This window comes from Meleagris gallopavo, chromosome Z (genome assembly GCF_000146605.3).
Source record: "Meleagris gallopavo isolate NT-WF06-2002-E0010 breed Aviagen turkey brand Nicholas breeding stock chromosome Z, Turkey_5.1, whole genome shotgun sequence".
Lineage (NCBI taxonomy): Eukaryota > Metazoa > Chordata > Aves > Galliformes > Phasianidae > Meleagris > Meleagris gallopavo.
The window spans coordinates 22,093,516-22,119,269 of record NC_015041.2 but is presented as its reverse complement, the minus strand read 5'-3'; the positions used below and the strand labels follow the sequence as shown (position 1 = coordinate 22,119,269).

Sequence of the window (25,754 nt, the reverse complement as noted above, 5' to 3'; positions counted from 1 at the left end):
AGACAATGCTAATTGTGTCTTAGAAGTGGGGGAATAAAATAAGGCATTTTTCCCTCAAACCTTCTTTTAATATTCCAATCACTGCCAGTGACCACTAGGCTATCCAGACTGAATATACTACAGACTCAAAAACAATTGGTGGGAAAACTTGTGCTGTACCTTAACAGACTAACTAAAAATCACAATCTATGGATTTGATTTTAACATTTCACAAGCATTATGCAATCTGAATTAAAAATAGATACACTGGAAGACAGACGTTTTGAACTGGGTGGACAAGACTGTTCAGAGAGTTGTGTGCATAAATTGGAGCCACTGTTCTTGCTTTTCCCTTTTCATTTTTTCCCTGAGGTAAGTATTGCATTCATGGTCCCCAGCCAAATTCAAAAGCCTGTCATTTCATTTTTTAAAGTTCCAGTCATAACTCCTCACTCTGGTAAAGCACACGGTGAAATGAGATCCATTTAATTCCCCAAATCAAAAAACAATCACAGTTTTAACATTTAATCTATCAAGATTTAGTAATGCATATTTTTCCTGAATTATTCAAAAGCTAGTACTTCTGTTTTGTAAAGCACCCTGAGATGATTGTCTTATAATTTAAGCACAATAACATACCCTTTTCAAGCCTCCTGAAAGCAATTAATAGCTACAAGATGTGCCACCTAATCCATAAGCCTCAGTTCCTTTAAAGTCCAGCTGCAGGTGAGGATTCAATGTGATGAAAGTTAATGGCAAAATTCCTATTAGCCAGGTTCTCAATGCCTGCTTCTAATATAGTCATCATTAGCTGAGAGCTTCAGTTTGATGAGAGCAAATATCCACTAGCATCAGCTGGAACATGACTTTAATGGCAGTAAAAAGTGAGATAAGAAATTGTCCTGAGGGATAACGTTAGCTGGGTTAAAACTGAGAATGTGCAAATATGAATATGAACAGCCTATCACTGATCATTTAGATGCGTCTGACTTCTGAAAATCAACAGAAGAAAACTGATGGTGTCCTCAAGCACAGTTCACAGGTGAACTAAGTCACCTGACATCCTCTCCTTTAGTGCAGTAGGAAAAGGATTCTGACTCCTGTAGAAGGGAAGCTGCTGCACAGTATCACCTGACCCACACACTGTACTGTCTCGGAAATACTTGCAGGTGGGTGGGGAATGGGAAAGGGAAAGCAGTACCCAGCAGCACATTTCCCAGTTGCCTTCTGTGCCACGTGAACTCTGTGTCAACAGCTCAGGAATGGCACTAGTGCACTGCTGGCATCGATTCAGACTGCCTCCTCGTTTCTCCACTTTCCTCATAGTGAGATGAACGCGTATTTTGATAGCTCCTATAAAACGCAAGCAAAAACAAAGCACCTAATGGTGCTCTATGCAATCTTTGCCCTGAAGAACTGGTAATTATCAGCCAAGAGGATTTATATTATGAGGATTATAATCATTACTCATTTTTTTCATAATGTTTTAATGCTGGACTTAGTTACATGAGAATCTTTTTTTTTATTTAAAATAAAAACTTCCTTATTTTCCCAGACAAAATAGAAGTCATTTAAAAACACAGTTTGTTTTTATTGTAATGCTCTGCAACAGATAATAATTGAAAAAATAATGCTTATTATGTGTAAAGCATTATGAGACTGGGTGGGGACAGTCAGCACATTCTTTTTAACTTCTGAATACAGACACTTAACCACTGTCTAGTTTTCGTCAGATGCGAAGTTTTCCAATTGCCTAGTATGTAGTAGTCTTTTCAGAACTAAAAGGAGAGGCTTAAAAAAAACCCAAACAGATGATATACATTAGTTAAAAGCCATGAAGTATTAAGCTCAAATCAAAATCAAATGCTATTGCACATATTAATGATCAAATACTCTAAGAAAGGGTGGTCCTGCTGTGGGGATGTGGTATTAACCATTATGTTACAGAATCAGTGACAGCATAGGAGTATTTATTACTCATAAGTATCTCTTAAGGGATTAACCTGGAAATTTTGTTTTGCTATGTGTTGATTTCATTATTTAAGGCACTCATGAGGTTGAAAGTAATGCACAGGTCTTCCTTTAGCACTTTTATTTCACATTTTTTGAGATCTTGTAGTGTTCAGTCACATCCTGCCTTGTCATTGTTAATAAGCAGGATGAGGGATGCACTTCTAAAAGTGTTAACCAAATTTGAATAGTTTCCCTAGGAGAAAATGAAAATGCTCAGACATTACAGCATCCTCTACCTGGGAGGTAGGAGCACAGTGCTAGGATAAGGAGGTATCTAGGCCGAAGCCCCCTTTATACGTTAATCCCAGCTCTTCCCAACACTTAAGGCCATGGGTAAAAAAGAGGACTGCTTCTGTTCCTGGTCTTTCTGTATCAGAGAAGGCTTTCAGCGAGGAAGAGCTGAGTTTTGTCACAGCCAGTGATGCTGTGACAAAACAGAAGCAGGGTTTTATGTGATGGATATCAACACCACTCACATGGGGCAAGCCCTCTCCAGAGCTCCTCAACCCTGCTTGTACTAGCTGGGTACCTGCACAAATCCCACCCCATGGTGGAGATGTTTTCCCTCTCGTTTTTCTGTTTTCCTGTTTACTCCGCAGCTAGGCTCTCACGGGGCCCAGAGAGACACACTGTCCTCTGGCTCTACTTCTGCAGCTCACCTCGACCTCATCTACTCCACAGAAGGTTACAAATAACTCCCAATTAGGCCAAAAGAAAACTTAATGCATAAACTGAGCCAGAGGTTCACTCAGAGTTTACAAGTCATGCCCTAGCTCGCTGAGGCTGCCTGCTCCTCTCTCTCCGTCTGAGAAGTCTGAGGCCAAATACCACGATTTTTAGCTCTTTGGAACAGGTCTCCACCATGAACCATCACCTAATTATCTTTCATAAATCCTTCAAAACTTTATACAATACTTCATTGTAGCCTCCTACAACGTGTACCAACTATTTAATTAAATACTTCAAGTGTAATTTATCTCTATAAGTAATTTAATCCTATTTCAATTATTTTTGTGGATAGACCATGACGAGCACGCTATAAAAAAGGAGTCTTTCACCAACTCAGGAAACATAATATAGAAATGACTCTATCCTAGCAAAACCAGTTAAACCAGCTTTTTCTGCCAAAGCATAAACAAACCTGAGCACAGTGGAGAGCATAAACTCCAAATTTTCCTTGGTTCAAATCCTGGATACTGCAGTTGACAAAATTAGGTAGAAGACTTATGCCTCATTCTGCAGAAAATGAACAGATTCAGAGCAAGATAGAGTGCTGAAGCTGTTATCATCAAGTGAATTAGATATGGGAAATCAGCCTTCAAAATCCTAAGAATTACAGCTTTCACTGATCAAATATTTGTGGAACGTTTAGACTTTCTTCATTTTCACTCTTCATTAATTTGCCATCAAATCAGTGATGATAACCAAAACACTGAGTATTCATAGCCTGCAGAATTTCTGTGCAATTGAAATGTAAGTGCTCTTGCACTTCAGCCTTTTATACTGCTTTGCAAGACATTCATCAACTGCTAGAGAACTGTATAAGACTATTTCTTCCTATAGATTAAATTATTAACTGTAGCGGGAAGTTGAAGGGGAGGAGTTAGCATCAAATTCACATCCTGCAGATCAGGAAGGGCATTATATGTCACATCTCTATATACGTGCTTGTGCTCACAGGGTCCTGGGCTCTGGGGCAGTTTCATGGCTTGGGGGAGGCAGGGTGATCCAGTCTGAAACACACCTTGCACCTGGATCAGTATGCATGAGTGACCACCCTGATACTTCCCTAAGCTTACTAATGCCCTGGTGATTACTACATAGGACGTGCTTTAGCATAAGGTGAGTAAGGGCATTGGCTGAAACTCCTGCATCAGAGGACAGATGCAGGTGCAGGCAGCTTATGGCCTCACAGCAGCCACGCTGCACAGTGGACAACAGCCTCTGAGCCATAGAGCTGAGGATCCTCTGGCATTACTGCAGATAGACACAGACGGAAGAAGGTGCCATCGAACTCTCACACTCAGAGAAGGATTCACTCCACACAGGTCAAGTGAGCTGGAGACTTGGACTTTACTGAGAAAGGTAGTGGGTACAAGTTCATGGCTGAGATTGAGGAAGCATCCCCCAGTGAGGAGGAGTGTGGAAGTCAAGGAGGTCTCTGCCTTCAACCAGCCAACATGATGCTCATGTGGGAGTTGGGAGATGAAGGAAGAGACAGAAAGGGGAAAATATGTAGCTTCTCACTCAGCAAGATCCAGAACTGGGAATTTCATCATAAAATCTAAATCCTGTATCAGCCAGGACACAGAACAATTCCCAGTAGCAGGGAAAATGAAGTCAGTCTTGATTCTGTACCTTTCAGCAGTAGCCCCATGTTTGCAGTGGACTCTTCTATCAACAGGCTCAGGAAATCAGGGCAGGACTGCTAGGTTCAATGTTGTGTGTAGGGACTTTCCCCTGTCACTCCAATGGAAGACTGGATAGGTGCAAGGATAAAACGGCGTGCAGAGGATGTAGCAAGGCCGAAGGGAGAATCTTCTGTCCTTTCTCTCCTCTCATGGTTTTTCACAGTAGACTAATGGCAAAAAATGGCTGCTGTGCACACACGGTTAATCACTTTCAAACCCTCGCAGCTCTGTTCATTTGATTTCTAAATGCAAGCTGACTAGATGCTAACTACAAAAATGTTTATGTGAGACTACTACATATCTTTAGTTTAGATGCTTCACAGATTTAAAACAAAACAAAAATTAACTTTTCTAAACCTAAATAATAACTACGACTATGTTTTTTAGTGCTGGCTTTTCTGGGTAGATGGGTAGCATGGTGGTCCTCACACTCAGGCCAAATGACTGCATCAGATCTGATAAGGAGCTTATGAGTTTTGTCTCACTGTGCAGACAGCAGGAGGTGGGCTGAAAAGCTGGGAGGAGATGAGACTGGTTCCTGCCCCACTGAATAAACAGTGTGAGAACAAATAGACAGCTGTGTGGAAAGTGTGTGACTCAGAGTGGCTCAGTGTTTCTCTTCATATCCTTTCTCAGGAAGGGGAGTATTAAAAAGGTTTTCTGGTATCTCAGCTAACCAGCATACTTTTTGCATTAAACTCACTTCTTTGTGGACATTGTCCTTTGTTTCTAGGCAGACCACAATCATGCTGATAAAGTAGTTACATAAAAGTTTCCTATCTGCTTTTTGACAAAGCAGTAAATAAGTAGTCCCCTTTCACCTCTATGACAATGATGACAAGAATTCACAAAAGGCGATTTGTAAACCTCTTGAGCTATAGCAAAACAGCATTTACTAAAGCTAGAGGGAGAGGTCACACAAACTATGGAAAGACCAAGTATGCTCAAAACCAGACAGACAGACACATCTCTTTCATGTGAGAGCGAGAAATGGGGCACACGACCCCTATTCAAAGAAAGGCTCACTGCCTTGGATACCATCTACATCTTCCCAGGAACTCGTGAAAATCTCTCCTAACCCCAGCACCCTTTAGCAAAGAGCTCCATAGATCTCCTACTTGCCGAGTGGTCTCTGTCCAATGATTCTTATGTTTGGACCTGATTCTCTGAATTTCTCTGTAGATGGCACCTCACTGGCAGAGGATGCAAAGACTGACCTCTGCTACACTGTCTTCATTTCAGACTGAAACATTCTTGCCTACTTTGTCCGATCACATGGAGAAGTTACTCAACACTTTCAAACACACACCATAAATATTACTGGACTCTGTCAGAGTGTAAACTGTTAACATGACTATACCACCGTATCACCTATCACTCTCAGATGTGGAAAGAAAAAACTAGATTGAACAAGATTTAAGAGGTATCTGTTGCTTAACTTCTTTAATTTATCGGCATAAAACTGCAAGAGGTAAAATACTAATCTCTGATAAACCAGGCAAACCCAAAACAACAACTCTTTCTTTCTACTAGCTATGCAGCCTCTTTAATGCTAATTTCTCGTACTGTCTGAAATTGTTGTAAGCCAGGACTGCAACCACATAAACTGCCCGACTTTCCAGTGCCCTTGGACATCCGTGCATGTCTCTGACGCACTCTTATGCTGATACAAGCATGCAAACAACAGGATTGGTAAATTTTGCCTGGTAAAATTTTGCCCCTTTCTAGATTAGTTTCCCAAGATACGTGAGTGGTTGTATCAACCTATGGGCCAGCACAGGGGGAAGGAGTGGGACAGTACAAAGTTGTGCACATACCGACAAAAGGAAAAGCTGTGACCTTAGAAGTAGTATGTTTGCTTTTCACCTTTACTACAACCAGATGGCTTTTGTAACATTTCACTCTCGTGATTACTAGAAAAGTTATAAATTCCAGGTCATCCTTTCCCATGTTATTTAGATCACTGATAAATTAAGAATATTTTGATAGAACAGGATGAGACTTCAGAAAACATCACAGTGGCAGAGCAAACTAGTCACGTCAAACACTTGAAGTGAAAAACGAAGTCAGAGGTTATTAAATGCATTATTTTGTTAAAAGGAAGGCATATATAATTAGCCAAAAAATGTGGCTAACATGCTGTATTTCATATGTGCAATGGACAGAGCAATTCAGACTAGTAACATAACAAGTTTCCAGAGAGTATAGAATTTTTTAAAAATGGATAGATTGATACTGTATGAACACTAGATTAAGTTCACTTTCTTATTTATAAAAATAACATTATGATTCAACAAGTCATTTTCTAACCTCTTAGTGCAGCTATAATTTGCATTGGTCATTATAAATATCAAGGAAATATTAAGGAAGTCTCAGAGACAGGTCATAAACGAGAGATTTGATTAGACGATCATAGATTCACAGACATTATTTCGTTTGAGGTTTTCAGACCTGGAAATTTTGGAGAATGGCTCTGGCATTGGAATCATTCATATAATTTTGATGTCAGTCATCAATATTTTGAGTCAATATGTGATATCCATCTATTCAAATGAACTTGTCATTGAGACTTTCTGCTAAGATCTAAATTTCTACTTAGTTTTTTTTTTTTTTTTTTTAATATCAATTGGGGCTTAAAAAGACACTGACTAGACACACCCCAGCATTAGCAAGCATTTAGTGGTATGAACAGGATCTGATGGTTGCCACTAACTTCTTGGATTCTGAACCCTAGCATCCTATCACAACTGAGAACAGCACTATTGCTTGGACAAGTCCTAAGTTCCTAAGGAGTCATTCTTAGAGAGTTCACCCCTCCAACTGTCACAAGCCTTATCTACACTGAAGTGTTTAGATAATGTCAATAAAGCTAAGGTAATTTAAATCAACATCTGAACCTGAAATGGGCAAGATTCTCTAGCCAAATTACAGCTCAAATTCTGAAGACAGTTAATTTCTACTTTTTGGCATGTGTGAAAGTACAACCTGCCTTTTACTGACAATGGCTAACTTGGAGTATGCCTACAGTTTGGTATACATGTCACAAGACTTTGTTTCAACTACCTGAAAGAATGGTTGTGTAGACAATTTGGAGATCTCCTCACCTGCTGTCAAAATCATTTTATCTCCCTCTTTTTTCAGAATATGGTCACCTTTTTCCCCACAAAGAGCATGTGAAGTTGGGAGCACCGCTCCCTCTTGTGATGGTTGATGGACCTTTAGCCTATTAACATATTCATTGACTGAAATCTCAGTCATTCTGCTCTTCCCTCTTCTGTCTTAAAGTCTGACTGCTCTTCTTTTTACACAACTCTTGTTCCACTCATTCCTATGTCTCCACTTCCACTTTCCTCTTCTGTAGATTTGCCACAGATCTATTTAAGCATTGCACAGTACATTGGAACTCTGGCGAGTTCTCAAGAGATAAAGGAAGCACAAATTAAAAAATGCATTTCCAGGACACAACTCACAAAACATTGCTTTTTACCTTCTCTTTCCTCCCTTAGGTAGAGGTGACCTAGAAGACATAGAAAAAAAAATCCTCTTTTGAAAGTGTGTGGGGACTGTAGCGTGAGGAATAATAACTGTGTGCTAGCAGAACACTAAAAAAATGCACATGTTTCTAACAAACTGGGAAATGCAAAGAGCAAGTGAAAGCAGATGCATCAGGCAGGCAATGCCATTCTGCAGGCTTACAGTAGAAGGAGAGCTAACGCAAACAAAGGCAGTAAGGAAAACAATGATCAGGCTAATAACTAAATCAGTGCATTTCTAGGTTATTTCTACTTGGATTATTCTGGTTGGATTGCTAATCATCTGAGACATACTCCCACAAGGCAGATAAGGAGACAGTTCCAAATGGTCATGATAAAACCAGAAAAGCATGTTATATTCCAGTTTGACTGTAGAGTGTTCGCCCAACCTGGATTAGATCAACACAAGCAGAAGGGTCAACTCTTGGAGATTGTTTGTAATCACATAATTTAACTTCAGAGTTATTTAAACATTTAACTTGGCTGCCCAGAAAGTGAAAGAAGGGAGAACACAAAGCATTCCTTTAGTGCCCCAATAATCCCTTTATTTTATTCAGTTGTGTTTTAAATGCAAAATGAGTAAAAATAAACAAAAATACAAACAATAAATAAATAAAAATTTCTGCCTACCCTCTTGTGAAAAACATAAATCACATACAACTACGATGACGTTTGTTTTGCCTACATGATTAGTTTCTTATAGATACCTGCCTCATCAGAAGACAATTCAAATATCTGGCAACACACTTCCTGCAGTCCCCTATTCAAATTTAGGGTTGCATCTCCTCTCTTTCTGAAATCTGTCAATGATTTAGTCAACTCCTAAATCTGAGACTGAATCTTGATGCTGCTTTTTTGAAGGTGACCAGGTCTGTGGCTTAGTGTCAGACGCTTCACGTATTTTTATCTCGTATTTATAACACACAGCTCTCCTCATGTTCACCAAACTTTGTGGATTGGAATTAGAATCTTCCTGCAACTATTGTCTAGCTCTTTAAAATGGGCATAGACCAATTTCCCAGAGGTCTATTACTGCTCCAAAACCTATCTGATGTTCCCTCTCAGCATCATCAAACCAAGATGCATTGCAGTTCTCCCTCTGGGCTCCTGGTTCTTCATTCAGAGCACTGCTGTAACCTCTGTCTAGTAAGGAAGCAAGAATGCAGAGGGGTTTGTACAGGCTCCTCTCTCTGGAGTCAAAAACTTCCATCATCTGAGTCATGATTGTTCAGAAATGATAAATGTGACCTGAGGATCTGAACACTTCCTAAGGCAGAATCAGATAAAATAGGGTTTGGATAGCATTCTAGTAGCATCTGTTTTTGAAGAGAGATGCATGAGTGCAAGACCACAGCTTGATGCACGAGACAGAATACCATGCGGAACCTTACTGAATTCAGAATGCAAAAGGAGTAAAATCACTGAGGTTAGTGATTTCACTAACTTCACGTTGAATTAGGTGAAACTTTACCTACTTCTCCTGCCAGGGTAAACCACACATTCTTACGTAATTCCTGCTTGTCTAAACTAAGTTAAAGCTGTCAGTGATTAGAGCCACACTGATTTCTTAGGAAGAGCTCAATACAATTAATGAGAATTGTTAGAAACTTTTTCCTAATGTCTAACTTTGCTATTTTTCCAATCAACCCAGTGTACACTGAAGACATGCTCCAGACGTGGAATATTTTAAGTATGTTATCATTTCCTTTGTGACTTTCTTTAGACCAAGAAAAATTAACTGCTCCAAACATTTTTCAGATTGTCCTGATTGCTCATATCTTCTCTGGATTATATCCAGTTTTAAGGAAAATGTTGAAAGAGCTGGAATTATCTTTCAACAAACAAATTATTGGTGCTGAATAAAGGAAGAACTTATTCATACACATTAGACAGAAATCCTGTTTACTGTGGGACAATACTGCTTGCACCCATTAAGTTTGTGATCAACTGCAATAATTCAGACTATTTTAAGAGGAATTGTTTTATACACTTCACATACATTACATTCCTTCCAGTGCAGATGTACATGGAGTAGACAACAACTGCAACAGACACACTGAAATCATCCATCAGTCCCTTTCAGAACAGTTTTACAAACCAATACATGCAAACAGTAGCACAAAAAAAGACAGAGGGGAAAACAGGAGGAGGGCCTCCTCTGTTTCGAGACTGTATCTCCAAAATTAAATTAATACAGATTCATTTATCTCCAGAAGGAAAAGCCATTACCTCTTCCCGTTGGACAGGCTTAATGCTTCACTATGCTCATCCCTTTGCAACATATTCTTGGCTCAAGAAAGTTTTTTGCCATAATTTTTAACTTAAACTCTCCCTTGGAACCAATGTGGCTTCACTGTATTTCCAAAAGGAATATAGTGAGTAGAAGTGGCTTTTACCATTTTTCACTCTGCTTTCAATATTTTTGGTTATTGTTCTTAATGATTAGATAATTAAGATTTCTCCTAAAAGTAATTTGGTGTTTGGATATTTCCATGGTGTCAGCAGAAACCAAGTTACCTTTGCAATTAGCTGTAAATAAACTTCCTATGTGAGACTGACCACTAGGATGCTGAAAGAGAAAGATGCAGAATATCCTTATCTAGTTTCAGAATGATTAATTCAGTGCATAATTTTCTGCCAGAGCCTTCCTTGTTTTATTCCTGCTGCAAATAGCTTGCATATGTAAGCATACAGCTCCTTAATAATCTTCTCTCTATTGCTGTAAGGCTGAACTTGTTTTTAAGTCCAAGTGTCAATGCAAACTCATCCAGCATTGTCTCTTTGCAGCTGGCATGCTCTGGAGAGTAGCAGGCTATTACAAAAGGGCACAGTAGCACTCATTCGAACAAACACGCCAGCACAGTAACAGTGCTGCTTTTTGTTGAGGTATTATTATTTTTTTTTTCTTCCTAAACTTAATAATGAAGTACTGTTTCATTTACTCAGCACAGGTGACAGAATGCTATTATGTATAGCAGACATGCAAGCACTCATTTTCACTGATCTGTTGTAAGCCATCTGCATATCCCTTTCTCTGAATTCCTATCTATGCAGAGAGAATACTTCCCCAACTTACAAAAGCAGCAGTATAATAGGTCAGTACCAGCTAAATCCTGGTATCTTGCTACCATCTGTACTTGTAAATGGAGGTACTTGAGATTATCTGTTCATTCAAGAGCCCACGATCCATCCAGTGCACCACAGAAAAGATTGGATGTAATGTTACAACTAAACTCCTTTCAAAATGCACATGCATAAGCGGGCTGAATTGAGAATGTACAGAAAGCCTGAATTACAGCACTTCCTAATTTCCAATTACTTGACTTGAGCACCACAACATACTTCTGTTGTTTTTTGAGGTTTTGTTTTGTTTTGTTTCTTTGAAGTGTACCCATACGCACACTTGAAGGTACAGGTACTGCAGGGCAAGCAACTGCCAAGGTAAGTGCAGAAGCACTGCTTTCGTACTCTGCTTAGCCCCAACCTTTTTGTTTACTTCACATGTCCTTTATTAAGGAAAGGTCACTGTAAACAGGAGTCACAGCTTTAGCTCCATGTAGTGTGCCACCTCCAAACACCAGGCATACCTAACCTTTGCCACTTCTCTTTGCAATGCTTCCAGACCAAAGCCTGTCTCCTTACTTTTGGAAAGCTGCAAATACAGATAGTGTTAAAGGCAAAAAATCAGGAATAAATACAGGACACTGCTTACAGAAGGTCAGAAAAATCAGGATGATACCCAATAACCATTAATGGACTTCCTTAAACAACTCATACTACATAACCCTTCTTCCAACACAATGACTCTAAAATGCCATGAATTAATATGCTAACCACACTGGCATCCCCAACACTAACATCACTACAAAACACACATTCACGACAGCCAGAATTCCCAAAAATTGCAAGTGTCTTAGGGTAGACAGAATAAGAAAGGGAATGGAAGTGAATTCTTAAGCACATAGTAAAATAAAACTGAGCTTTGCTATCAACGAAATAAAACACAGTTGCTGCCTATTATCGCTTGTTTCTGAAATCCTGGATGAACACATGAGTGTCATGGACATGAATGACAACGAGTATGTAGTACCCAATAAGTCTGCCAACAAAGCTGACCAAGAACTGGGTAGAAAATAGTCTGAGACCTATTCAAAGATTCTGAAGAAAAAAAAAAAAAAAGGAAAAGACTACTTAAGATATGAGAAAGTGTCACCTTATGAACAAGAAACACAAGGAGGAAGGCTTCATAATACTGAAGTTACCAAAGTGAAATTATTATTTTATTCAAACCAAACTTCCCACTCTGTCCTTGGACCGTAGCACAGTCACACTGTTTGAAACGTAAGGCAAGTGTTTGTGCCATCACTACAAGATACGCTGATTTTTAAAGGTGGGAGATCTTTATGTCCTCTGTCCTCCAAAAACAAGCTCTTCTTGCACCTTAGAAAAGCATTTAAGTTGCTAACATTTAAGACATACGGTACCTTTTTCCCCAGCAGGCATGTGATTGGATTACAGTAAGACACAGACTATAAACCCATTCACTGTCTGAATTCAGAAATTCACAGTGTGATTGAAGTACAGAAAGAAAGCTGTATATACAGAAAGTGTCCAGTTTCTATTACATACATTTTAAGTTTTGAGTCAGAACTAATCTGCACACTATCAATGTGTAATTTTGCTAGAAAAATAAAATGCATGCTGACAATGTTAGCTAAAAGCACTTAACTTTTAGATAAAAGTAAATAAAGAGAATAAAAGTAGAACAAAAGCCTTGTTAGCAAGGCGTAGATGGACTCTAGAATCCACAACTTAAGCATACCCAAGATCAGTAGTTTGCTGAAAAGCAAGTTGACAATTCTCCAGCATTACACATGCCTTGCACCATTCTTATAAGCTCCTCTCTTTAATTGCCAGTGAATTTCAATAATTTCTTATGAGATTTTGAAAGGAAATAATCTTTATGTCAATTACTGACATTCTTACAAAGACCTAGCCAAGTTAGAAACGTACATCAGCTTGGTCTTCTTATACTTACAGGCTAAGCTCAGAGTTTCATTTGCAAAAAATATGCCTGCAGTGACACTTGACTCTGCAGAGAGCTACAGAACTTTTTCAGACACTGCTCCAACCCCTCATGGGACAGCCTACAGCAGATTTTGTCCAGTGACAGCAATTAATCCTTTTACCTCGTTCTCAATTCCTTCCATTGTTGCTAGCTCCAGGCAAATAAGGGATGAGCCATCCACTTTGAAAGTAAAGGGAACAAAAAGACAGACTGGATAGAATAAATCAAGAAATAATGAGCAGTGAAATTTAGGTGCTGGCAGACAGCATGAGAGCACCGGCTGGAGCAGACCCAGGTGAGAGGAGAGCTAAATATGTCTTAGTACTTCAGGTCTGAGAGGGAAACCACCATAGAAAAAGAGGGAAAAAAAACATAGAAATTGAAAGCCAGCACATACACGCACAGCAATTTGAAAGGGAGATTAGATAAAATCCAGGTGGAAAGACTACAACTCACTGAACAAGGTGATTAGGAGCTGGAGACTAAGTATTCATGAAGCAGTCTGTAATAGCAAAGTAAACAGAACAGCACAGCAAGTAAGAAGGAAGATGGGGGAGTCCAGAGATATGGGCTATAACTTTCTCAGCATTCAGGAGGGAGCTGAGATTCAGATGAGCAGACTTCGCTGGGTGGATGACAAATAGGAACCAACGGGAGCTGTGAGTGATGACAAACAGGAGCAAATACATGCTTTGAGTGACTAACTTATAACAAAATACTTCCCCCCTCACCCTCCCAAAAAAAGCCCCTGAGCACAACCTAGACACCCAACACTTCCAAGTGTATTTACCTTATTACCTCTGTGCTCCATTTTTCACCTGTAAAACGTGAGCAATGCAGACTCCATGCTTTTTCAGTGAGACTTCACAAACATATACAGAAAAAAAGAACAATTTTGTCTTCAGAGCAACGTAGAATAAGAGCACATTCATAATATATTCATTCATTTAAATAAATAAAAGAATGGAAGAAAGCAACAAGTTTATCACTAGCTGAACACTAAGCATCCTGCGTACTAACCAAGGGGGAGACGACACCACTGATGTGACCAGAAAGCCACTTCCACATCCAGAGGTGTGAATTATGGCTGAAAGGGTTTTAATTTCTGAATTTGATAACTTGCACACTTGATTTTTACAAGTCTAAATACACTCCTAAAATATGTCTATAAATTGAAAACACAGCTAGCATCACATTACGCTTGGCTGCATTATTCCTGAAATCTGTATTTGCAAAAATGAAAGGAACCTGGTGTTCCCCAAGCCTAAATGAGGTCGACAACAAAAACATCCCTGTTGTGCTGTTACCTGCAAATGCAATGGGTTAAGCAACCATTACACATATTCCTGCTTGTTTTTCATATGACAACACATCGAAGAATAGTTTGAAACCTGGCAAACGCAAACAAGCACTTTATGAGTCAGCAGGAGTAGTAAGACTCCAAAAACGCCCCTCGGCCCCTTCCTTGCTAACACATTGTGGTCTCTTCCAGCTGAGGTGCGGGTCATTGTGAATCATAGCAGTGTCCCAATACAGAGCAGATCAAGCATGCTGCTGGGCTATTCTGATAAAAATGTTACTTCAGTACACGTACTGCTGTTCTTCTAATACAAACCTGATCAGTGAGCAGTGTTGGAAGAACGCAGGGAAAAAACAGAGGTGATGTGGAAGGCTTTCCTCTCCTACAGCTCAGACACCCTCACCGCCATACCCCGGTGATGCCACAGCACACGCAGGGCCATTCACTTCACCAGGTGTACATGAGAAACAATCCGGAGGTGTTCTGGTGTGACTTCTGGCTCTGCGCGGTGAGCCTCACCACCCAAAGCTGGTGCAAAAATCTGGGCAGCCTGCTGAAGTGGTTGGCAACCCTGCCCACAGGGGGTTGAAACTAGACGATCTTTGAGGTCCTTTTCAACCCAGACCATTCTATAATTCTGAGATTACGATTCGATGATTCAAAACTCGTAATACGAACTCTAAAGCAGCCCCAGCGGCCGCCCCTGCTGCGGACACCAGCCTGGGCTCCCCGCCGGACACCTGCAGCAGCAGCGCTGTCCCAGCAGAAGCGCAAGCTGTGAAAGGCGAAGCTGCGAGGCAACCCCGCGGCGGGGCTCCCCCCGCCATTTTAGGCGCTGCCCCGCTCAGCCCTGGAGGCGCGGCCCCGCCTTCCAGCCTGCTGCCGGGCAGGCCGCGCCCTCCGCCCCCTCCACCCCTCCTAGCTCAGGTATCAGGCGAAACTGGTCGGGCGTGCGGGAGAGGACGGTGGCAGCGGCCGGAGCGGAGGGAGGATGGCCGGGCGCCGCGGGCTGTGCGTGCTGCTGCTGCTCAGCGCCCTGCTGGCGGCTGCCGATCCCACAGGTGAAACGGCGCGGGGTCCGCGGGCTGCGGGGCGGGCGGACTCTCCTGGCGGCCTCTCTATCGGGCAGCGCGGTGCTGCGCGGCGTTCGGCGGCTGCCGGCGCTTCACGCAACCGGGTGTGGAGCTGTTCGCGATCGGTTAGCGACTTTCCTGAGGTTGTATCAGAAAAAAAAACCCGCAAACAAAACAGCGAACTTTAGAGATCGTTCTCACTTTTTTTTTCCCCCCCTAATTTTAATTCCTACTTTTGCTAGTTTATATTGCTTTTTTGGGCATAAATTTTATTTGGAAGAAAAATAAGAAAAGTTACGTTGGCATTTTGCTGCTTTAATGTTCGCGCTTCCCAGCCTTTACAGCGAACCCCACCGCTGTATCTCAGTGTGCACTTTGCACTGTGCCGTCCTGCATTCGTTCCTACTGTGCCTTCTTATGTAGTAAAACTATATGCATAAGGACTGTGTAAATAATGAAGTCAGCCTCGTGGAAGGTCGTGCTTTCTCACCACGCAAACGCTAGATTTTTATTACACGGTTATCAGCTGCGTACTCGAACCAGGACGCGATAGCAACAGATGTGTTCTGCTTTGCTGTGCATAGGTGCATTTTGGCTCAGTGTTTGTCTGTGGTGTCTGGAACTGTTGTAGGTTTCGCAGACGGAAGGCAGACAGCGTGAAATCCTCAGGCGGTGAAAATCAGTGAGGTGTTAGGTGCAAATTTCGTGGTTGAGCACGGAGTCGGTGATGTGGGTCTGCCTCCTGGTATCCCTCTTGTCTGAGCTGTGACTGTGGAAACAACTTGGCAGGGGAAAGTGGTGAGCTTCAGCGCTGAAACCAGGTGCTTGATGTTCTGATATTGAGACAGGAGAGAGCTGGTGATAGGATAGGTGCCAAGATGTGCTGCAGAGGACATAGTTGAGGGGACATGGTGGTGATGGGTCCACGATTGGAATAGGTGATCGCTAGGACTATTACTAGGTGATGGACAACATGATCTAGTGCCTGATTTAGTGGGCTGCCCAAAGCAGGGGGTTTGGAACTAGATGATTTTTGAGGTCCTTTCCAACCCAAGTTAATCTATGTTCTTAGTCTTTTTTTCCAACCTTAATGATTCTACGATTCTAAGTCAGGAGACATGGCTGTTGTCCAACAGGCTCACAACGTTGTGGATTTACAGTGAATCTGTGCTGCTGAGCTGCTGAACCAAGCACTGGGGTAGTCCTAACTGTAGTCCTGCGTGGATATTGCCCCCATGAACTGCGATAGTTGAACTAGATACCGTGTGCTGCCAACACTTCTGTATCTGCAGGGTAGGCATAGTAGATCATTTTTTGCCCTGTGGGTTGTATCTGAAGAAGCATTTGGACAACGCTTGCAGACACGCAGTCCCATTTTTGGGTGGTTCCTTGTGGAGCCAGGAGTTGGACTCAGTGATCCTTGTGGGTCTTTTCCAACTTGGGAAATTCTGTAATTCTATGATATTGGACAAATAGCAAAGGTGCTGAAACGATCTTTTGGTGTGGAAGGAATATGTTCGTCCCCATGATGGCTGGTAAGCTTTTCCCGTGGGCAGATAAGCAAGTTAACCGCATTCTCTGTGTTTGAGTCAGGCGGAGTGAAACTCTGCTTGGAAAAAAACAGCAATTGTTATGGAAAACAGCGAGCACTGAAAGAGTATGAAAGGGTTGTAGAAAATGCACATACCTAACAAAGGATTGGTTGCCCTGGGAGGGAGTGTTAACTGCGACAGAAACAGGATGCAGAACTGTCTCCCTATGCATGCCAGCTGGGCTAATAAAAGCTGCCCAGTAACTGCAGTCAAATTTTGAAGCCAAAACCAAAAGAAGTGAGCATGAAAGCCAAACTTGGTGTGTGAAATAATCCATTTAATTTGACCATGTCTTCAAAAACAGAACAAAGGATAGCAACAATAAATCTATTGTCTCTGTTCTATCACTCTTGCAATACTAATTGTGGGTCATGAGCTCTTCAATCTACTTTGTGTTGCTTTTGTTCTTCAGTGTTGCACTAACACTATAGGGTTTTTGGAAAATATTTTTGATTATACATTTCAAACAAGCCCATGAGCATCAGTGGCAAAGCTCATGGCCAACCTACTGGAACACCCAGGTCCTTCTCCACAGGCCTCCTTTTGAGCAGGTCAGACTCTAACATGTAGTGATAGAATTGTAGAATTGCCTCGGTTAAAAGGACCTCAAAGACTTAGTTTCAATTCCTGTGCTGTGGGCAGGGTTACCAACCACCAGACCAGGCTGCCCAGAGCCACATCCAGCCTGGCCTTGAATGCCTCCAGGGATGGGGCATCCACAACCTCCTTGGGCAACCTGTTCCAGTGTGTCACCACCCTCTGAGTGAAAAACCTCTTCCTAATATCTAACCTAAATCTCCCCTGTCTTAGTTTAAAACTTGTCCTACCACTCCCCCTTGTCCTATCACTATCAACCCATATAAACAGTCACTCTTGCTTCTGTTCATTTGCTCCCTTCATGTATTGGAAGGCCACAATGAGGTCTCCTTGGAGTCTTCTTTTCTCCAAGCTAAACAAGCCCAGTTCCTTTTCAGTCCACCACTGTCCACTCATCTGTCCCACACTTTTTCAGTTTACCTATGGGGATGCTACAGAAGATAGTGTAAAAACCTTGCTGAAGTCAAGGTAGAAAACATGCACTGCTCTTCCCCCATCTACCCAGACTGTGATGACATCATAGATCACTACCAGATTGGACAAGCATGGTTTCCCCTTGGTGAATCTACACTGTCTGCTCATGACAAGCACCTTTTCTTCTACTTGCTTGGATGTTACATATGGAGTAAGTTTTTCCATTAAGTCTCGGGGATGGAGGTGAGCCTGACTGACTTGTAGTTTCTCAACTCCTCTTCCTTGCCCTTTTTGAAGACTGGAGTGACAGTGGCTTTCCTCCAGTCCTCAGGCACTCTCCTGTTGTCCGTGATGTTTCATAGATGATAGAAAGTGGTTTGGCAGTTGTTTTTGCCAACTCCCTAAGCACTTGTGGGTGTATACCATTGGGGACCATGGATTTGTGTACATCAGGTTTATCTAGATCATCTCTGATCAGATCCTCCTCAAACAAGAAATCTTCATTTCCCCAGACTCTTACCTCCAGGGCTCTGGGATTCTTGAGAAGTTTTAGTGAAGACTGAAGCAAAGAAGGCATTCAGTAACTGTGTCTTTTTGGGGTCCTTCATTACCAGGGCAACCACCACATGTGGCAGTGGCCCCACGTTTTCCCTCACCTTACATTTGCTACTGATGTACTTAAGGAAGCATTTCTTGTTGTCCTTGATGTCCCAAACCAGATTTAATTCAAAGTAGGCCTTAGCCTTTCTCAGTGCATCCATTTGTGCCCTGGTAACATTCCCCTATTCCTCCCAAGCAGCCAGACCCCTTTTTCACATTCCGTAGACTTTCTTCTTCCACTTGACATTTTCACTGAGCTCCTTTCTCATCCATGCAGGACTCCTGCCACCTTTGCCTGATTTCGTACTCTTAGGGATGCAGCGGTCATAAGCATGGAAGAAGTGGGATTTGAATGTCTACCAACTCTCTTGGGCCTATTTACAGTCCAGTGCTGTAACCCGTGAGATACCTCCAAGTAGGTCCTTTAACAGGTTGTAGTCGACTGCTGAAGTTCAGGGTTGCAATCCTACTTATTGCCTTGTTTCGTCCATGTAAGGTCCTGAACTCCACTATCTTGTGGTCTCTGCATCCAAGACTGCCCCCAGCCTTCACATTCCCAAGCAGTAAGAACAAGGTCCAGCAGCACACTTCTTATTGGCTCCTCCACCATTTATGTCAGAAAGTTATTTTGAATTCACTGTAGGAATCTCCTGGACTGTGTTTGTCTGGCTGTGTTGCTTTTCCGGCAAATATCAGGATGGTTGAAATACCCCGTAAGAGCCATAAGTGCCTCTGATAGTGAGGCTACTTTTTGGCTTTCTGTAGAAGGCCTCATCAGCTTCTTCCTCCTGATCACATGGTCAGTAGTAAATACCCACAGTGGTGTCACTCATGTGAGCCTTCCCCTTAGTTCTGATCCAAAGGTCTCCACTCATTCATTACGAGGCAGAGTTAGATGTATACTAGTTGCTCTCTCACATAAAGAGCAACGCCATCACCTTATCTTGCTGGCCTGTGTTTCCTAAAGAGTACGTAGCCATCCATTACAGCATTCCAGTCACGCAAGCTCTCCCACCATATCTCTGTGATTACAGGGGGACTGTGATCTTGAGGCCTCACACATATTTCTAGTTCTTTCTGTTTATTTTCCATGCTGTATGCATTGGTATATAGACACTCCAGGGAAGAGAAGGGAGTAGAAGATGCATGTTTCTCCGGAAGAATGCAAGAGGATCATCTGTAGCTATATGCACCTTTGGTGTAGCTGACCTTCTGGCTCATATTGCAGGAGGCAACTAAGGAGTGTTCATCACTGTTTGGGTTGGCCTGATTTATTCCCTGGTTAGTTGCAAAAGCACGAGCATTGCCATTTTTTATATATTTTTATATTTTATGAATGTCTAAACGGAAGTAGGAGGCAAATGGATGAGGCCCAGCTCTTCTCAGTGGTGTGCAGTGATGAGGATCAATGACCTGAATCTTGAACATAGGAAGTTCCATACTGACATATGGATGAACTTCTTTAAGGTAAGGGTGATGCCTCACCGGAACAGGTTGCCTAGAGAAGTTGTGGAGTCTCCTATAGAGATACTCAAGACCCATCTGGACACCTGCTTGTACAACCTACTGTATAGAATCCACTTTAGCAGGGGAGTAGGACTTGGTTGTCTCTTGAGGTCACTTCCAGCCCCTGCGATTCTGTGATTTTGGAGCTTCCCCCACAAGTCTTTCTTTTTAAAGCCTGGCTCACTACATTGGCCTTCCTGCTGCCAGAAATTGTCCTGCCTCTTCTAGGCAGGTGAATCCAATGCCTCCCTGGTGAGTTATCTATTTCATGGAAAGTCCCATCATCTTAAAAACCAAAACCCTCATACCAGCTATGTAGCCAAGAATTGGTACACATTATATGTCTATTTCAGAGAATCTATTTTGACAGTCTGTGTTGGAAAACATGAATAGTCGTGTATTTATCTGGTTCTCGTCTGATAATTTTTATGCTTGAAAATTTTAGCTAATACAAAAATAAAATATGCTTATATCAGGAACAGTCATCCCTAAATGAAAAAGGTGTCATCCTTAAACACTGTTGTTGGCTTCTTACGCACAAGCCTGTTTGGTTAAGAAAGCTCTTTATACTCTTGTGGGTTTTTTTTTTGTGTGTGTGTGTGGTTTGGTTGTTTGTTTGTTTGTTTGTTTTTGTTTGTTTTTGTTGTTTTGGGTTGGGGGAGTTGGAGCTGTTTTGTTGGTTGTGTTGTTGTTGTTTTTTCCGCACTACAGCTGTTCACAGATACTGATAGAAACTGCGATAAGGGTAAAACACTTCTACCACCATCAGTCGTGTTTCATGTCCACTCAGTCTACCTCTGTGGATTTTTGGCTGAAGTCGGAACAGAGTAATTGTACTGACATTTTCTGTTAGTGCAGTTTGACTGGTCTGTGCAAGTGGACTGCACTGGGTATGGAAGGTGTTGTAGTGGGAGTCTCTGGACTGAGCCATGTGAGGGCTGTCATACAAGACAGAGCAGTCAGGAGTGTGTGGTTTACCTGTATGGTTTTCAGGTTTATGTGGCATACAAAGAGACAGCAAAACCTGAAGTAATAACTTTCTGGTGTACAAAGCAGTTTTGGCTGCCAGTTCTAGCAGCATAGTGATTTGGATGGAAATTGTAGAGACTGCTTAGCTACCTTACCCGAGAATTGGAAGGAAATTACAGATGTCTGCCCCTTCTGCATCTTCTTGGGCAAAGTTAGTGTGTTCATATTTAGCTTTGGATATGGTATAACATCTTTCCTCAGAGGTCTCTTACACATAGAATCATAGAATCAAAGAATTGCTCCTGTTGGAAGAGACCTTAAAAATCATCGAGTCCAACCATGACCTAACCATACTACCCAACTCTAACAACCCTCCTCTAAATCATGTCCCTGAGCACCACACCCAAACAGTTTTTAAACACATCCAGGGATGGTGACTCAACCATCAATTCCATGGTTCCTGCACATATATATTCCTGCATTGCTTTCCAGTTGTTTCAGTTCCAGCTAGCCTGAGGACAGCATGCCCCTTTCCTGGAGGCAGTCAGGGTGAGGTTGGATGGGCCCTGGGCAGTTTGGTCTAGTGCCTCATTGGTTAGAAACCCTGCTCGCAGCAGTGGGGCTTGGAGCTATATGATCTTTGAGGTCCCTTCCAACCCAAGCCATTCGATGATTCCATGCTCTATTTTCTGCCTAGCTAATTTTGAGGCCATCTCATCTAAGAAACTTGTACTGCATATATGTTGGATGCCGGCTGCAGAGTTTTATGAATCTCAGCACTTGAGCAATCTGGCAGCACCAGGAAAAAGGATAATAGGCTGTGGGATACTTAAAGCAGTTTGTATTTCAACTGTTGAGCTAGTAGGAGCACCTGATGATGTGGGAAGGTTTTCTGGTAGTTGATACAATCCTTGAATAAGGATATAGGTGTTGTTTGGATAATAAACTAAAAAAAGGGAAGAAAAATTGTCAAGTATTTGAAAACGTTTAATTTTTCTATTGGTAAGGCCCTCTTTAATTGTACAGTATAAATCATGCTACCTAGTTTATCTTAAAGGTTTCAAAAAATATTAAGAAAAATCAGGAAAAGTAAATAACAGCAATTTCCCAATTTTTATTTCTTTTTCTAGAGAGAAGTAGAACCAGCAGTTCAAAAGGAAGAAGTTTTGCTGGCCAGAAGGTTCCAAACACTGATAATGCCTCTGAGGAGTCATACAAAGTGGATGACTTTGCAGCAAAAGTCCTTACAGGAAAACTGACTACAGTTTTTCTTCCCATTGTCTATGTCATTGTCTTTATCATTGGTTTGCCAAGCAATGCTATGGCCATCTGGGTCTTTTTTTTCAGAACAAAGAAGAAACATCCAGCTGTGATTTATATGGTTAACTTGGCGTTGGCAGACCTTCTCTTCGTTGTCTGGTTCCCACTGAAGATTGCATACCATGTAAATGGCAATAACTGGCTGTTTGGGGAAGGTCTCTGCAAAGTGCTTGTTGGATTTTTTTATGGAAATATGTACTGCTCTATTCTTTTTATGACATGTCTCAGTGTGCAAAGGTATTGGGTTGTAGTGAACCCCATAGTGCATTCAAGAAAGAAGTTTGAAATTGCCCTGGGCATCTCCCTTGCTATCTGGATACTGATTTTGTTGGGATCCATTCCACTGTATCTTGTTAATCAGACGGCGTATATTTCAGACCTTAACATCACTACCTGCCACGATGTGTTACCTAACAATATTTTAGCTCATGACATGTTCAATTACTTCCTCTCACTTGCAATTGGACTCTTCCTAATTCCAGCTCTCATCACTGCTGTTGCTTACATACTAATGATTAAGACTCTGAATGCTTCAATCTCAGATATAAGCACTGGGAGGAAACGAAAAAGAGCAATCAAGCTCATTATTGCTGTCCTGTCCATGTATCTCATATGTTTTACACCAAGCAATGTGCTACTTGTTGTGCACTATCTGCAGCTCAAAAACAATAATGAGAGCTCTCTGTACATGTCATACATAACTGCATTGTGTCTGTCCACTCTGAACAGTTGTATTGATCCATTCATTTACTACTATATTTCAAAAGACTTTAGAGACAATCTTAAAAATGCTCTTATTTGCCGAAGTGTGCGAACTACACGGAGAATGCAGGTCTCTCTCTCATCAGGCAGATACCCCAAGAAATCTAATTCTTACTCTTCAAACTCAAATGGAACCACTAAATCAACCTATTGACTTCAGTCCTAGAAAAAAGTGAACTTTTTACCAGTGAAAGGGAGACAATGACAAGAAAGTTATTTTGTATAACAATTTGAAGAAATAACTGACAGGTGATCTTGTACAGAATTAGCAAACAGATAAATCTTCTAAACAGACTGGAAAAAAAAATCATGACATTTCTGATGCTTTGCGAAAGTGCTGCTGGCTTCAGTGTGCTGGGGTTGAAGACATTTTTGTTCAATATTGAAGTTGTCTAAAAGCAAAATGTCACTGGAATGTTATATAGTGTCACTAGTATATTTAATTAACAGATAAATCTGTTTTATTTGGCTTTAACATTAACAAACAGTTAAACACATTATTTATGTCCAGCATTGCTCTCTGTACATGCTTACACTGAATATTGTTTAAACAGAATGAAAGGAGAATCTATTTCACTATGTTGTTGTGGATCCAGCAACATGAGTGCTACTATTTGCTTATAATGTAATCTTACATTGTTTTCCAAATGTTTTAAATACTAACCTTGTAGAAGCCCGGTGAGATTATCATGTTAAGTTGGCAAGTTGAACCTGTTATCAGCTAGCACTGGATAAATAAAATGTTAGTTGAGATTGTATACTGTTACTTAGTTCTTGCCAGAACCTGATCTTAAATGAGTCTATTTAACAAAATTTTGATAAGTAGCTTTGATTTTTTTTTATATATAACGTCTTGTTTTTTTTTAATATATCTAAATAAGACTTTTTTATGTGTAACAAATTTGAATTACCTGCTTTCTTTAATGCTTTTATGTATTTTTCAAATGACTCAGCAGTTCAACTTGCCTTGTTTCAGAGAGATTGTTCCATAGTGAATTAGAAGCCTGACAGCTACAGCTGTAACGTATGAATTTGTCAAGTAGGATTACCTGTTGATGCATTTCATTAGAACATACCTCTGTATGTTTCAGATAACTAAACCAAATGGTTCAGAACTCAGGGAAAATTATGAGATCTAAAACACGTTAATAAAGATATGGAACTTCAACATTATTGGATTTCTAAAATATCTTAAATCCTTCTCCCCCATCCGTAATATTTGTGACCACTCACAAATATGGAAATATGGAAATATGGAAATGCATTTACTTAACAATCTGAAAAGCTGCTGTTATACAGCTGGTTTCTCAAATCTTCCAGATTTTTTCAAATCTTCCAGTCTTCCTAAGTCTCACCAAGGTGTACATTGCACTAGTGCCTAAGTGACCTATCTGAGACTTAGGTGGAACTGTGTCCCTACAAACGTAAGCAAATAGAGAAGCTGTCAGTCCAAACAACACTTTGGAACAACTGATACATAGATGGGAAATAGCCAGCCTTTTGGGGATCTTCAACTGCAGCAAGAATCAGAGCAGTTATGTACAGTTTAAAGGCTGCAAGTATTCCTATAATAAATACTGTGTTATGTGCATTTTTTGTTGTTCTCTTGTGATTGCTTGCTTTTGTTGTAGTCAGTTCAGTCCCTTGTTTTATTCTTTCGTTTCCACATTCTCCCCTTGCTTTTCTGATGAGCTCATGCATCACCCTATATAAAGATGTGCTTGTTAGAACTTTCACTCTGTTGTGATAAACTTGGAATTGTTATTAAAGTCAGCGAACATTTCTTCTAAGCATCTGCAGATTCAGTAGTTTTCTTCCACACATAGTAAAATCTAAGAAGTTTGTTTAATGTGTTCAACCACTCCTTTTAAGGATTAAACAAGCTCTAGCCCTCCTTTTGTTTGCTGCAATCTTGTCTACTAATTCTAACCAGATACTTAATACAAAAGTGAAATGTCATGGTATCCCAGTGGTCCTAACTAAAACAGCAAGTCATTTTATGGATGTCTGAAGAGCAGAGTGTACACCTTTTTAGGTCGCACAGAACACAAGTGCTTTTGAGGCATGAAGGTTGTGTTTCTATCAGGAAACATGAAGAGCAAGTAGGGAAATAATTGCTTTTTTATTGAACTGAAGATGTAATGTAGCATCCTTAATGGAAAATAACTGTTCATCTATATTGTAAAGATTTGACATCTAAATTTCTAAATTCTTCTCCTATTCTGTGCACAATAAACAGAGTATGAGAATGTCTTTTTTTTTTTTTCCTTCTGAATAGCCTGATGTGCTTCCTGCTTTATATGCAGTAATGAGTAACTTGAATGGCATGCAGTTCATGTGATTGGAGTGGTGCCTGAGCTCTGAGTACTACCTGAGCTCTCCCAGGAGTCCAAGGGTTAAAGGCTGTATGTTTGTCATGATTTTGGCTAGGATACAGTAAATTTTCTTTCCAGAGGCTCCTATGATGGTGTGTTTGCAATTTTTGGTGTTGGCACACTGATGTCCTCAGCTATTGCAGAGCAGCCAAAGATTTTTCTTTCTCATGCTGCTCTGCTGAAGGGGACACAGCCAGGACAGCTGACCCAGACTGACCAAAGGGATATTCTGTAGCTTGGGG

General features: G+C 41.0%; 1 protein-coding gene across 1 annotated transcript; it reads left to right on the top strand.

Moving 5' to 3' along the window:
* The first annotated feature begins 15,200 nt into the window (after positions 1-15,200).
* F2RL1 (F2R like trypsin receptor 1) lies at positions 15,201-24,930 on the top strand. The gene is made up of 2 exons (XM_010725539.3): positions 15,201-15,365; positions 22,186-24,930. The coding sequence occupies exons 1-2, from the start codon at positions 15,296-15,298 to the stop codon at positions 23,289-23,291; spliced, it is 1,176 nt and encodes a 391-aa protein (XP_010723841.1). The 5' UTR covers positions 15,201-15,295; the 3' UTR covers positions 23,292-24,930.
* The last annotated feature ends 824 nt before the right edge of the window (positions 24,931-25,754 follow it).

Bases quoted from the DNA above. Each gene is read 5' to 3' on its own strand.
- F2RL1 (XM_010725539.3), top strand. From the start codon at position 15,296: ATGGCCGGGCGCCGCGGGCTGTGCGTGCTGCTGCTGCTCAGCGCCCTG. The intron at 15,366-22,185 runs GTGAAACGGCGC...TTCTTTTTCTAG, and splicing joins GGCGGCTGCCGATCCCACAG to AGAGAAGTAGAACCAGCAGT.